Below are 14,610 nucleotides of genomic sequence, written 5' to 3'. Positions count from 1 at the left end.
GTCAGAATGAAATATTCATTCTTAGAGCAATAAATCAGTCAATCAACTAAATTTACTTAAAAAAAATCATATGTTATATGAAAAACAAATGAGAAGAAAATTGAAAATCACAACAAATTTATTTGCAATTTGCATATTTTAGATCAAAAAGGTCTTTATAAGCAGGCTGTGACATGCAATGTGCTTGTATTTTTGTGCAAATTTGAGCAAATAATTCTTTGTTTCAGGAAATACAACAAAAAGAGAAGGTACAAGTGATCTGTTGTTCTCAGAAAATATAATTAACTCATTTTGGTTTACAACCAATTTCTAGTTTAATGGTTCTAAACTTGTTTTCAATGTTTTATACAATTTATTTCGGGTCATGGGCAGTTGAAGATGAACATCAAATAATACAGAAAGCAGAATTTAAAAAAAAATTTAAATATTAAAAAATATAAAAATTCTGTAAAATTTATCATTCATAGTCAGTTTAATTGAAAGATGTAACACCTTTCTACATCATGTACATGCCCATCGGAATCTTAAAAGGTTTAGTGTCAAAAAGAGGAAACAGATCAGTGAATCTATTTATAGTACAGGCAACCATTGATATTGACCGAGAACAGCAGAAATGCACAACTGATTTGCCTCCAAGTGAATCCCTACACACCCTAAGCTCCTCATAAAGTAATGGAGTGCATTGTTTATTTTTCAGAATGAGATCATCATTAAAAACTTTACTTATGTTTATGTAAAGTATAAATTATTGCTATCTATCAATTAATTTAAAAATCATTTGTAGCAGGGCTATTAAAACGTAGAAACTAAAATTAAATAAAAGGGCACATTTCTTCGATACCTACAGTGTTCACCCAAGGACCTTTTAGCAATATGGTGATTTGACTTTATTGGAAATGATTTTCTATTAATTTTTATCTGGATTCTCAAATGAAAAAAAAAATACCAGTTCTTTTAATTTATAGGCATAGTATGGATGGTTGACAGGCATCCACAGCTGTTTCAGTTCAAAAACTTCAGAACCTTTTAAACAATATTTTTTTAATTTTACAATGTTGTTTCTAATGACAAAACAAAGATCAAGTTTGATTAAAAAAGTTACCATTTTAAAATTTGTCTATGAAATCTATGGGGAGAACACTGACTAACACAATTAATTTATTTCAGTAGCTATATAATTCTTCATATTTTAATATCTTATCATTGCATATGGCAGATATATTAGATTCAACAATTGCTGTTATTTATTGGAATTCTAAGCACTCAATCTAAAAGTTTAGGATTTAATACCACTTAATAAAATCATTGCCACTTCACACAATTTACATAATCTTTAGATTTAACTCTTTGCCTCTTGCTGTAATTAAGCCAAAGAGGTCATGCGTGCCTATGCAGCATTTAACCACCATCATTAAACCTATGACAGCACATTTTTTTTTTAATTTACATCTGTAATACAATTTTTTTTTAAAGTTTATTTTATATCAAATTAATAAAACAGTAAATTATAAAGCATAAAGCATACTGGTTTAAAATTAAAAAAAAAAAAAAACAATTATTTTATCTTTCAAAATGTTTGTGTTCTTAAATCTTTAATCTTTAAAAATGAATACAATACATATATTAACCATATTCTATCATTTAGGAATTTTATGCACATATTTGATTTTTTTATCTTTGCACTTCAATTTAACCAATCTTAGATTGGAATACTTTAAAATTGACTAGTTAATACAAAAAATAAAACTAGACAAATCAGAATGTAGACAACAGAATGAACAAATGAAAAAAGTTCAGAAAATCACAGGAAAATTTTAAAGAGTGGTCCTTGCTTAGTTGTTGCATGTGATGTAAATGTAAGGGCTATGTGGTACAGAAAGCATAACTAACTGAAATGTTTATTAAAGAAAAGTTCTAGTACTTTATACAAAGTATTTATGTTAAATGTATACAGGTAGTTTGTGATAATTTAAGTTATCAGTTTTTTGTTCTTGAATCAATATTATACAAAAATTTTGAAATAACCTTGAAGGACTACTGTTCCCCTAAGAATACAGTATGCAGAAAAAATGTCAATTTATTGTTGTCTTCTTTGTTTATTATCAATAATAAGATAAACTTGAATTTTGAATATTTTTTGTTTGTTATTTTTATTGTATTTTGCAGCCCATTTAAAACATGTTTAAATGTATAGAGTATTGAAATAGATTGAAATTGGCAAATAGAATGAATTCAAACTATTTTTCAGGCCAAGCGATGATGAAGAATTGAATGAGGTCCTCAATGAGACTGTGGGACACAGCAAAGATCTGACTTTAGAGGAAGCTTTGCAAGTAGTGGAAACATTAAAAAGAAAGTCGCATGAGAATCTACTGGATGCTCTGAAACTTGAAAGTCAGATACAGTATGAAAAGATGAACAAACCACCAGAGGAGGAAGAAGAGTCAGAGGCTGGTAAGTGTAAAAAGTATTCAGTAAAAAAAGGGGGGATTGGGAACATTTACATATTCTTGAATTTAAAGATTTAGCATTTGTGATGTTAGAAGGGCTCCAAGTGGAAAATGACAGTCAAAGTTGAAAAGAATTAAATGGGGAGTAATATTATCAGAAGGGTGAAATTTAAAAAAGGTAAAGACAACAAAAGATTAATATTGTTTTAAGAGAGTTGTAAGCTGAGAATTATGAAAATGTCCATAATAAAATGATAATTAAGAGCCCATCTGTTTTACATTGTTCATCTTTTTAACTTGGGTGCATGTGTATGAAGAAGATAATTATTTTATTTAATAAAGGGGGTACCACCAGCCACAAAAGTTTTCACCAACATAACTTTAAGAGAATTTGTGCATCAAATATCAATAAAGTAGATTATATTCAAACAGAAAAAATAAACAAACAAACAGGGATCATAAAAACAAGATAAAAAGCAGATAGCAAACATAACAAAAAAAGTTTTTAAAGCAAGAGTACATCAAAATAATTGGAGAGGGTATTTTGAATGTTTCTGCATTATTGTTTTATTCAATTGCCGAGAAAATGCTCAAATCCGAAGTTCCATATAAAGTAAGAAGAATTCAACTGGGGTAAATTCCATTCTTATCTGCCCATTTTCATTTTGATGGAATAGCCCTGAATAAGTAATTAATTCTTGAAATGAATTTCAGACTCAGATACAGATGAACAGGATGATTCTACGAGTGAAACTGAAAAAGAAACGGACCCCAGTAAGGAGAGTGAACCTAGTCAACACAATGGTAAATTATCTCTGGTTATCAATCAGGAGAAAAGTCCATCAGCAATGAAATCAGCCAGAGCAAACTTCTTTAATACCCCACCAGAACCAGTTCGATTAGACCCATTCAAAATGTTCCCTGACATGGGAAATAAAACGAAAGAATTGAAAGAAGTGAAGAAATCCACATCATCAGAAGAGGAAGAATTCATAGAAGAAGAAATAATAGAAATTGAAGAATGGGAACAAATTGCTGATGAAGCAGAAAAGAAAATCAAAAACGTTAATGGAGAACTGAGTGGAGAAGATCGAGAAGAAAATGTGGATGCTGATCAAGAAGAAAATATTGATGAAGATCAAGAAGAAAATGGGGATGAAAATCAAGAAGAAAATGTGGACGAGGAGCAGGAAGAAAATGTAGACGAAAATAAGCAAGATACTGGTGACGAGTTTGAAGAAGTGTTTGAAAGTGACAATGAGAATATGTCTGATGGTGAAAATGATAGAACTGCAGTTCAGAATGAATTGGAGAAATTATTGGCAGATTTTGATCATAAATCATCTGTCAGCAGTAGTGAACATATTATAAAAACCGACAGTTCGTCAGTTTGTGACGAAGAGTTAGTGATGTCTGACGATAATAGATATGTGATGTCAGAGGATAATCATGCCGATATTGAATGTGAAGAAGAGGATCGTGTCTCCAGAAATAATTCAAAAAGGACGAGCAGCAATGGTAGTTCTAAAAATACAACACAGGCTGTCTTAGAGAGTGTAAGAAATATGGGAAGTTCTGACGAAAATAAAGACTTCGCAGGTATTGACGATAGATTTGTGACATGTTCAAGGGGCAGGGGTAGAAATCAAACCCCTGGTAAGAAACAGTATAGGAACTCAGTCGGATCTGATTCAAGCTTTACAATCTCAACTCCAAGTAATTCTGCTCATTCCTCATTAACTTCTCTTTCTGAAGACAATAGAAAATATGGCGGAGATGATGAGCGGGAGGATGATACCCCAGATAATGATTTGGACGATGATATTTTCCGTCAGTATCAAGTGACAATAAGTCAGAAACTTGATGATGACGATGAAGAAGAATACTCAGAGGAAGTGACTCCTTGTGTACTTGATAATTTGGATGATACATTAAATGCTGAAAAGGAAATTGAAATGGATAATGAGCCGAAAGATGTTGATAAAAGTATTTATGAAACCCCAAATGCAAGTGTTACTAGTGATACGTTTGTGTCTGCTGGGAACTCAATAAATATGAATAATAATTATGAAAAGTCTCCGACTTTGGAATCTAACGAATCAGAAAGTTGTGAAAAATGTATCAGTGATGGTAGTGTACTCAGTTCTGATAAAAATAGTCAAACTATAAACCATGTGACTTCTCAGAAAAGAGTAATCTCCCCTCAGATCAGTAGTGATGGTAGTGAAATAAGCACTGAACAAAATGTTGTGAGTAATCAGAAAAAATTAATAGCCCCATTGATTAATAGTGATGGTTCTGTCTGGAGACCTTTACCCAAATTACCAGATCATTTAAATACACAACAGAAAAAGGAACAAATTTACGATAATGCAAGTCCCCGTAAAAGTTCCACTTCTCCAAAAATTTCAAAGAGTAAGAAATTACTACAAAGACAAAAGAAACTTCCATTAGACTCAGAAGAACAATCAAATAATGTAAAAAGTTCTGAAAGAAAATTGATTACAATCGATAAAAGTTTAGAGGATTTTAAAATTCCTTCTGCTGTGACCGAACATACGAAATCAGTTGGTGTTTTTTACAATGATGTTGAATATTCAGGTAGTGAAAGTAAGGAGAAAAATTTGTCAGTTAATGAAGGGAGAAAACTGCCAGATATTAGCAATCTGAAGAGTAGAATTACTCCCCCTGGATTCCAAAGTGAGTTTATGAGGAAACGTCTTGGATCTCCAACTTCGTTAGGATCAAAGACGCCATCTAGTCCAGAACCTTCAAAATCTGTTTCAACCAGTACTAATAGCCCTCGTGTTCTTTCAGATACCCCTGATATTATAAAAGATGTAAATATAAAGAAAACAAAAATCTCAGTCGACAAAACAAAATTAACGGCATTTAATAGTATTGAAGATAGTTCAAGTCAGAATGAAGAAGGTGCAAAGAGAAAAATAGGTGTTGATGTTAGTCTTAAAAATATAAGTCCCCCCATCGTGTCAGTGGAACCAAAAAATATTGACGATATTCCATTTGCAGATGATAGTGAAGACGACTTTTTAGAGGAAAAAGATACATTTTATACTCCGAAAACATCTGTAAAAACAAAACCTGATAAAAAGATTGAATTACAAAATAAGGATGTCCGTAAACGTATCTTGCCTGTTCCACCAACACTGAGTACACCCAATGCTGATCATATCAGGGATCTTAAAAAGGAAGAAATTAGTAAAGCTAGAGAAAATGCTAGAATTAAAGCAAGGTTGAAAAGCGATGAGGAATTAGGATTAGCAGACATAAATTATACCCCTATATCTGCTAAGAAAATTCAACGAAAGTTGCGCAAAGAATTAAGTACTGGGACTTCAAATACACCCAGTACAAGTGACATGGTTACAGATAGTGAGGAAAACAAAATAGTTGGGATCTCACATTCTACACCTATTAATTCTGTGTTTAAAACACCGAAATCAAAAGACAAGAAAAAGAAAAAGAAAGAATCTTTAGATATTGTAGAAAGTGGACTATCAAAAGAATCTGATACGGAAACACCTTTAAAATCTACAAAGAAAAAGAAATCCTTATTACAAATTCTCAAACCAAATAAATCTCCTGAACACAAAGAATTGAAGGAAAAAAATCGTTCATCTTCTACTGATACACTGGAAGAAAAATCGGCAAAGAAAAAGAAAAAGACTCCAAAATCTGAGAAGAAGAAAAAACGACAAAAGTCTACAGATATTGTAGAAATGAAAGATTTACCATCTGTGTTTTCTGAAAAAGTTAAACTTCGACAGAATGGGTCGCAGAAACGTCCATCTTTATTGCAGAGAAGATCTATGCCTCCCAGAGCTGATTGTAAGTTATTGTTTTAGATAAACTAGTCCAAAAATAATTGATTAGGTTGGAGTTTTATTGGAAAGCTCTAAAAATTAAGTGTTATTTTCATATTAGAATTAATGAATATGTGTTAAAATGATCTATAACATTTTTCTTATTTTTGGCTTAATTTAATGTTTTCAAAAAGGAGGGGTTGTGTTTTTTTTTTTTATTACTTTCAATAACATGTGATTTCATTTGATTTTGCCACATTCCATGCTTTGTAGTGTTTTCCCTTTATATTTCATTCTTTTTTTTCAACTAACAAAATGACTAAGTCAAGAGATCATATTTATTTGATTAGAAGAAATGTCTAGTTATAGCCAATATCAGAAATTAAAAAAACAGTCCTCAATTAGTAAAGGGAAAACATTTTTATACGACCGCAAAATTTGAAAAAAATTTCGTCGTATATTGCTATCACGTTGGCGTCATCGTCGTCCGAATACTTTTAGTTTTCGCACTCTAACTTTAGTAAAAGTCAATGGAAATCTATGAAATTTTAACACAAGGTTTATGACCACAAAAGGAAGGTTGGTATTGATTTTGGGAGTTTTGGTCCCAACATTTTAGGAATTAGGGGCCAAAAAGGGCCCAAATAAGCATTTTCTTGGTTTTTGCACTATAACTTTAGTTTAAGTTAATAGAAATCTATGAAATTTGACACAAGGTTTATGACCACAAAAGAACGGTTGGGATTGATTTTGGGAGTTTTGGTTTCAACAGTTTAGGAATTAGGGGCCAAAAAAGGGCCCAAATAAGCATTATTCTTGGTTTTCGCACAATAACTTTAGTTTAAGTAAATAGAAATCAATGAAATTTAAACACAATGTTAATGACTACAAAAGGAAGGTTGGTATTGATTTTGGGAGTTTAGGTCCCAACAGTTTAGGAATTAGGGGCCAAAAAGGGACCCAAATAAGCATTTTTCTTGGTTTTCGCACCATAACGTTAGTATAAGTAAATAGAAATCTATGAAATTTAAACACAAGGTTTATGACCATAAAAGGAAGGTTGGTATTGATTTTGGAAGTTTTGGTCCCAACATAATAAGGGGCCCAAAGGGTCCAAAATTAAACTTTGTTTGATTTCATCAAAATTGAATAATTGGGGTTCTTTGATATGCCGAATCTAACTGTCATGACTGTGTATGTAGATTCTTAACTTTTGGTCCCGTTTTCAAATTGGTCTACATAAAGGTCCAAAGGGTCCAAAATTAAACTTAGTCTGATTTTAACAAAAATTGAAATCTTGGGGTTCTTTGATATGCTGAATCCAAAAATGTACTTAGATTTTTTATTATGGGCCCAGTTTTCACGTTGGTCCAAATCAGGATCTAAAATTATTATATTAAGTATTGTGCAATAGCAAGTCTTTTCAATTGCACAGTATTGTGCAATGGCAAGAAATATCTAATTGCACAATATTGTGAAATAGCAAATTTTTTTTTAATTAGAGTTATCTTTCTTTGTCCAGAATAGTAAGCAAGAAATATCTAATTGCAAAATATTGTGCAATAGCAAGAATTTTTTTTAATTGGAGTTATCTTTCTTTGTCCAGAATCAACTTAAATCTTTGTTATATACAATATACAATGTATATTCACTTTTTACTACCAACTGATAAATTAAAATAATCTTTACCATTCAGTGATAACAAGCAGTTTTTTTACATCTTAATATTTTATGATGTATTTAAATGAGTAGTTATTGTTGCAAACTCCATTAGAAATTTTAATTGAGATTAGTTTTGGAATAAGGGAAAGGGGGATGTGATTAAAAAAATTGGGTTCAATTTTTCTCATTTGAAATTTCATAAATAAAAAAGAAAATTTCTTCAAACATTTTTTTGAGAGGATTAATATTCAACAGCATAGTGAATTGCTCTAAGAGAAAACAAAAATTTTAAGTTCATTAGAACACATTCATTCTGTGTCAGAAACCTATGCTGTGTCAACTATTTAATCACAATCCAAATTTAGAGCTGAATCCAGCTTGAATGTTGTGTCCATACTTGCCCCAACCGTTCAGGGTTCAACCTCTGCGGTCGTATAAAGCTACGCCCTGCGGAGCATCTGGTTGAAGTTTTACAATTTTTTTTAATAAAACTGACAAACATGTTCATTGAACTATTTATTTGAAATATATATAAACAATCAGATATTGATCAAGCTTAACTAGTACTTTTAACAATATAAATTGCATACATTTATTTCTACATAAACATGATATAATAAGTGATTATCTTTGCATGGGTGATCAAAGATTCACGATAGAAAGTAGATACTTCATTGTACTTGTAACTGATACATCTTTAAAGAGATTTTCTATAGATTAGTTTATTGTGAAGTAATTATCTAGGTTTCTTAATGATTGTACTAATTTGGAAGTAAAGGAATAACAATTGCAATAACTATGTCTGATAAAGAGAAAAGACCTATTTTACATTTGAAAGGCGAAAAGAAAAAAGGTATTTTTCTAAATTTTTAAATGACCTTTATAATGTTTTGTTTGGAGAAAAATTACGAACTATATTTTTTTATCAATAAAAATATATTTTATCAATATCTGATCGTTTATATATATATTTCAGATCAGTAGTTCAGTGAACATGTTTGTCAGTTTTATTAAAAAAAATGTAAAACTTCAAAAATATTTTCCCTTTACCATGTTTACTAAAGGAGAACTGTTTTTTTTATTTACTGATATTTTTACCAAGTATATAAAAATTATAGTATTGATAAATAAATTGAAATCATTAATTCATTTAAAACATTTCTATTTGGTACTAATTCATGTACATCGATATATTGCTTAAAAATTGCAATAAAATATTTCACACAAAAATTTCTGAATTTACATGAACAGTTATGATGTAAGTTGTTGTTTAAACCAAACTTACATTGTTATGTTGCCTTCAGCATATCTAAAAACTATTTTGTATATTTACAGTTGATGAGTTCTCAGATTCAGACGAAAGTCATTTGTCAGCAGATGCCTCACTGAATAGAAGATCTAAGGTAGGCATAATGCTGAAATGTTGTATACACTTAAATACAGTAGACTAAACCTTATCGGATATTGGCTAAATGAATATATCCCGCTATCGTAATATTTCAAAACACCAAACCTTTCCCTTTATTATGTATATATCTAATGCTAATGTTAAACAATATGACATTGAGAAAAAATCTGAATCTTTTCTTCAAACAAAGAAATTGATGATGAACTATCAAAATAAATGCAGAAAACACATTCAAAAATAACAAGTTGATGTTATTTGTTTTTTATACAGATCAGTAGAAGTAGGTTCTTTATATTGAAGACTTGATAAGTTGTATATTTGTATAAGCTTGATTTGCAACATTCATGATTATCTGTATTTGGCAAAACCTTATAGATTTTGTGGTCCTCAATACTGTTCAACTTTGTAATTTTTGGTGTTTTTTTTTAAGTTCTTTTAAAGATGATACATGGGTCTGGAAAGCAAATTCCTGGTATCTATGATGAGTTTATTTCTGAAGCAGATATAGAAAATTAAATCATAAGGAGGTTCAAATTAATAAGATCATGTATTATTAAAAGCAATAACAAAAATTAAGAATGGAAATGGGGAATGTGTCAAAGAGACAATAACCCAACCAAAGATCAGAAAACAGCCAAAGGCCACCAAGGGGTCTTCAATACAGAGAGGAAAATCCTGCACCCGGAGGCGAGCTTCAGCTGGCCACTTAACAAAAATGTGTACTTGAATGAACTATTTCCTATTTCAGAGAAATTTAACAGAGGATGAACTGAATATAAAAATTGCTCGCCGTGTTCAATCAGCAGCTCGTAAACAGTTGAAGCAGAAAGAACAGAAGAGATTGAGGATAGCCCAGGAGATACAAAGACAACTAGAAGAGGTGGATGTAAAACAAAAGGAGTTAGAGGAGAGGGGAGTTGTTGTAGAGAAAGCTCTTAGAGGAGAAGGAGAAGGTATGTATGCCATTACCTGGTGGACAGAAATGCTGTCCATGGTCTAGAGTATAGGGTGTTTCTTATTTGATCAATTATCTGACATTCTTAAATCATGAAGAAAAAAAACCATTAAAAACTTGATATCGAAGTTGTCTGATTGTTGATTGATTATGTTTGCTAATTATTCAGAAAAAACAAAAACATCCCCATAATAGTATAATTGAAGTCATATAAGGACAGCCTTGCTTTAGGGAGTATAAAATAAAACTCAGAAATGGGGAATATACCAAAGAGACAACAACACAACCAAAGAGCAGATAAAAGCCGAAGTCCATCAATGGGTCTTTAATGGGGCGAGAAATCCAGCACATATTTTTACCTCCATTTATATTTACAGATGCAGGGCGAGATGAGGCAGGATTGATGCAGGAATGGTTTAATCTGGTATATGAGAAGAATGCTCTGGTCAGATATGAATCAGAACTTATGGTCAAGTAAGTCCACTTTTGTATCCTCTACTGTGGATTCATTTATTTCCGTGGGTATTAATTTTTGAGGATTAGGGAAAACTTACACGTTCGTGGATATTTAATTTCGTGGTTTTACCAAAGTCTGCTCACAAGCCTATACAAATTAAGTTATTCATTGAACATCTTATTTCATGGTTCATCTGTACCCACGAAAATGATGAAAGTTGGTATCCATGAATAATAATGAATTCACAGTATATAGCAGAGACAGAATTACTCTAATAATAGTCATTAAGAGTTGAACAATTTTTAATTGCATTTATGTTTAATGGACCAATAATAGAAAAAAAATCATTGCACATTTTATATTATTTAGCTTGTGATAAGTTTGAGTTCACTTTGTTTCAACACAGCAATCAGATTTTAGTTTTTGGAACAAATTCAAGGCAGATAATAAAAAAAAATGAAAAAATAGAATTAAGATAACATTATGAGTTATGTCCCTTGCAAACATTTAATATAATGAAATTCACATTTTATTTTCTCTGAATCCTTCATTTCTCTAAGATATGAATTCAAAGTTGATAAAAAAAAACACAAAAGTGTGTTTTTTATTAGATTTTTCATTGCATCTTGGATAAAATAAAATACGTGCAACGCATGCGAATATTGGAAGTCTGTTCTGTAATACAATTGTAAAGTATGACTGAACTATTGTAGTGCCCAATATATGGAGCTAGAAGACAGACATGGCCGATTAGAACAAGAACTAAGGGAAAGAATGGCTATCAACAGTAAGTTTTATTTTAGGCAGTTAATTTGCATAATTTGAATGTACAAATATTCACTTGCATGGAAGATTGCATTTTTAAATCTTTAATTTTTGAATTATGGGAACTTTCTTTAAGACCTTATCTGTACAGTTATGTTGATGAAAATAGTCAATATTGAAGAATTGTCTAATTTTTAAATAAAGAAAAATTACTAAGATAATAGGAAAGGATACGGATGGCATCTTGTGCATGATTTACTAACATTTGTATGACTAAAATGTCTTTTGAAGAGACTTGCTTTTCATCTACTGAGTTGTCAGTGCATCATAAATTGTTTAGCATCACAGAATCAGCTTGTATTCTTGCCACTCACAAAAAAAAAAAAAAAAAAATCTTCAGGTGTTCATTTTATGGAGAGAAAATAAGAACCCCAAATCTGAGAAATAATTTACTAATTTATCACTGAACAAAAGGAGATGTGGTATGTACAATGAGACATCAACCTAACAGCTAGACATCTAGAGGTCAAATATACTGTAACCTTGATATAAATATGGAGACATCTAGAGGTCAAATATACTGTAACCTTGATATAAATATGGAGTAGATGCATATAGGCAAAGAACAAAATATAATATGATAATATGACTAAAATTTTACATCTACTTGAACATGTTACTTATATGAAAAGTAGATAAAGAATGATTAGATAAAATGTATGAATCCGTCAAAAATTTAATGCCAAAAATGTATATTTTAGTGTCTTAACTATACATTTAATTGTGTTTCATAGGTATTTTAAAATTACAAGTTCAAGATTGTCCGTTGTCAGAAATGTTTAGAAAATGTGCCGTATATGGTAAAGTTTCCCACACTTAACACATTAAGGGTTTTGGGTATTTTGGCTTGGTATTTGGTTTCATTCAGGTCTTCCTGTTTACACAAATCAATGGTTTTTATGAAGCACTATTTCTACATTTTATTATCAAAACACCTATTTGTATTTCTTATGGGTTTTTTTTCTATAAATCAGTTGAAAATGGGTTTAATTTGTGATATGGTTTGGAAATCTAGTTTTTTGTGTGGGAAATATCCATGTTTTTTGGCACATCATTTTTTTTTAATGAGAATTTTTAAACAAATTCCATTTTGTTTTTAGTTAAATTACTTCTGAAAGGTAGTTTATCTTCACAGATAATGTTTTTTCTATGTGTGGGTGACAATTCACAGTGTTCACATTTCACTTATGTCTTATCACCCTTATGTTCTACAACTGAATCCTTAGTCATGCAGGGGCTTGAAAATATGAATGAAAAAACTACACCAGATTATGATGTCAATATTTGATGCAGATGGTCGCATATTCAACATTCAATAACATTTGAGTGCATTTTAAAGTAAAAACATTTTTTTTATCCGAGGATGTCAATGAAGCTTGCCCTTTCAAAACATGTCTACAGTGGATTCATTAATTTTTGTGAAAACCAATTTTCTTGGATGGCATCATGGACATTAGATTTGGGAGTTTGCCAGATTTGCCATATATTCTAAAGAAATGTTTTGATTCATATTAACATTTTAATCCTTGGTTTTCATATATCGAAGAATTCCATGAAAATTGGTATCCAACAAATAATGATGAATCCATAGTGTTTGAAATGATAGCTTTAGGCTAAATTCAGAAGTTTCTTAAATGATTTTATTATTGAAAAAAATGTGACAGTATAGATATTGATTTTCAAATTATAATAACTGTTAACAATTCCTGAAATACAAATACTCCAATATCCTATTTGCATCCATTGTTCAACAAATGTGTGTGAAGTAAAAGACCTGCAAGGATTCAGTCATACATTTATACATGTGGAATGGGTTATATATATATCTGGTAATAGGGTCATCTGTTGAGTGATGATTTATAATGAGCACATGTTGTTGCCTTGATGAGTGATTGCACTTTGAAACTAAGGAAACATACATCAATCATTCAAATTGTGAAATCATGCAGCATTATATATTTCCTGCTTGATTTATGTTCCCACTTTATCCTACTTGTTTGTTTATCAGTGAATTGTCACCATGTTCAACTACTCTTGTTGTGTATTGTGTAGTACTGTGTACTGTTTCCTTGTTATTTCCTTAAGGATCCAGGTTATTGTACGGTATGTTCTTTTGAGCATATGCTAGATGCCTTGAGCTTGTTTTGACACTGTTGGTGCAATGGTTTGCTAAATATTGCTGTATACAATTTCAAGTTATTTTCTACTATTCAATAAAAATTGCTTAAAATGTTAAAATTTAATTCAGAAACAGGTCGTAGAAGTAACCGATTCTCGACAAGCGAGATGACCGAGGTTTATTTACCTCGGAAATGTGAGTTCTCACTTCCTGCTTTGCTCCATTTTATTTCCAAATTTTCCAAAGTTTTTTCCAACAGTTAACATTAGATTTACTTACAATTTTTTTCCTTTATAATTCCTAAATTTTCTTCTGTTTGATGGCAGTGGGACATTGGATACCATGGGTTGTTTCAATTGATTTTTGGTGTAAGTCGTAAATACTGAGATTTTGAATTATTTGTAGACAGGATTTAATTATATAAAGATGAACGATTTCAAAAGTTTATACACAAAATAAATAAATCATATTCCAGACATTTATATTAAAAATAACAGAAAAGATTAAAAATTAATACTTTTTTAACATACATTTAAGAAAAAAGAGTTATTCTACCAGTATATATTATAAAGCAATTTAATATCCTTTTTTCCAATAAATACTATATATACAGCTATCGGCTTGTGTGCTCTTAGAAGAAAAACATTCTTTTATTAGTAGATGTTACATGTTTTGACCTATCCTCTTACCTATTCTCTTTCATGGGAGGTATATTTATGAAGACTATATATAGTAGTACATTTATTCTACTCATCTTACAAACTATTCTCAGTTATTCGTGTGAAAAAAAAATCAGCAAGTTTTGTACCTGCTTTGATTTTTGATTCATAACAAAGTATATTCCAACATGACTGATTACAATTTGTACTGTACACTTAAAAATATTCAGTAAGTAATTTTTAGAAAGAAA

The 14,610-nt window shown here is 30.5% G+C and overlaps 1 protein-coding gene across 10 annotated transcripts in view; it reads left to right on the top strand.

Annotated features, from left to right (window-relative positions):
• Positions 1-14,610, top strand: part of LOC139491032 (F-actin-monooxygenase MICAL3-like) — a 59,912-nt gene that overhangs the window by 37,747 nt on the left and 7,555 nt on the right. For 4 of the 10 annotated variants that reach the window (XM_071278293.1, XM_071278290.1, XM_071278294.1 and 1 more), the window contains 7 exons: positions 2,249-2,454; positions 3,165-6,299; positions 9,272-9,339; positions 10,093-10,297; positions 10,677-10,773; positions 11,470-11,543; positions 13,830-13,895. In XM_071278293.1, coding sequence (XP_071134394.1) covers positions 2,249-2,454; positions 3,165-6,299; positions 9,272-9,339; positions 10,093-10,297; positions 10,677-10,773; positions 11,470-11,543; positions 13,830-13,895 — 3,851 coding nt within the window. Of the gene's footprint in view, positions 1-697; positions 734-2,248; positions 2,455-3,164; positions 6,300-9,271; positions 9,340-10,092; positions 10,298-10,676; positions 10,774-11,469; positions 11,544-12,315; positions 12,498-12,681; positions 12,978-13,666; positions 13,685-13,829; positions 13,896-14,610 lie in introns of those variants that run through there. The other 6 variants (XM_071278296.1, XM_071278299.1, XM_071278292.1 and 3 more) reach the window with 5 other exon arrangements.

Source organism: Mytilus edulis, chromosome 10, assembly GCF_963676685.1.
Source record: "Mytilus edulis chromosome 10, xbMytEdul2.2, whole genome shotgun sequence".
NCBI lineage: Eukaryota > Metazoa > Mollusca > Bivalvia > Mytilida > Mytilidae > Mytilus > Mytilus edulis.
The sequence above is the reverse complement of the archived record's forward strand: the minus strand, read 5'-3'. Positions and strand labels throughout refer to the sequence as shown.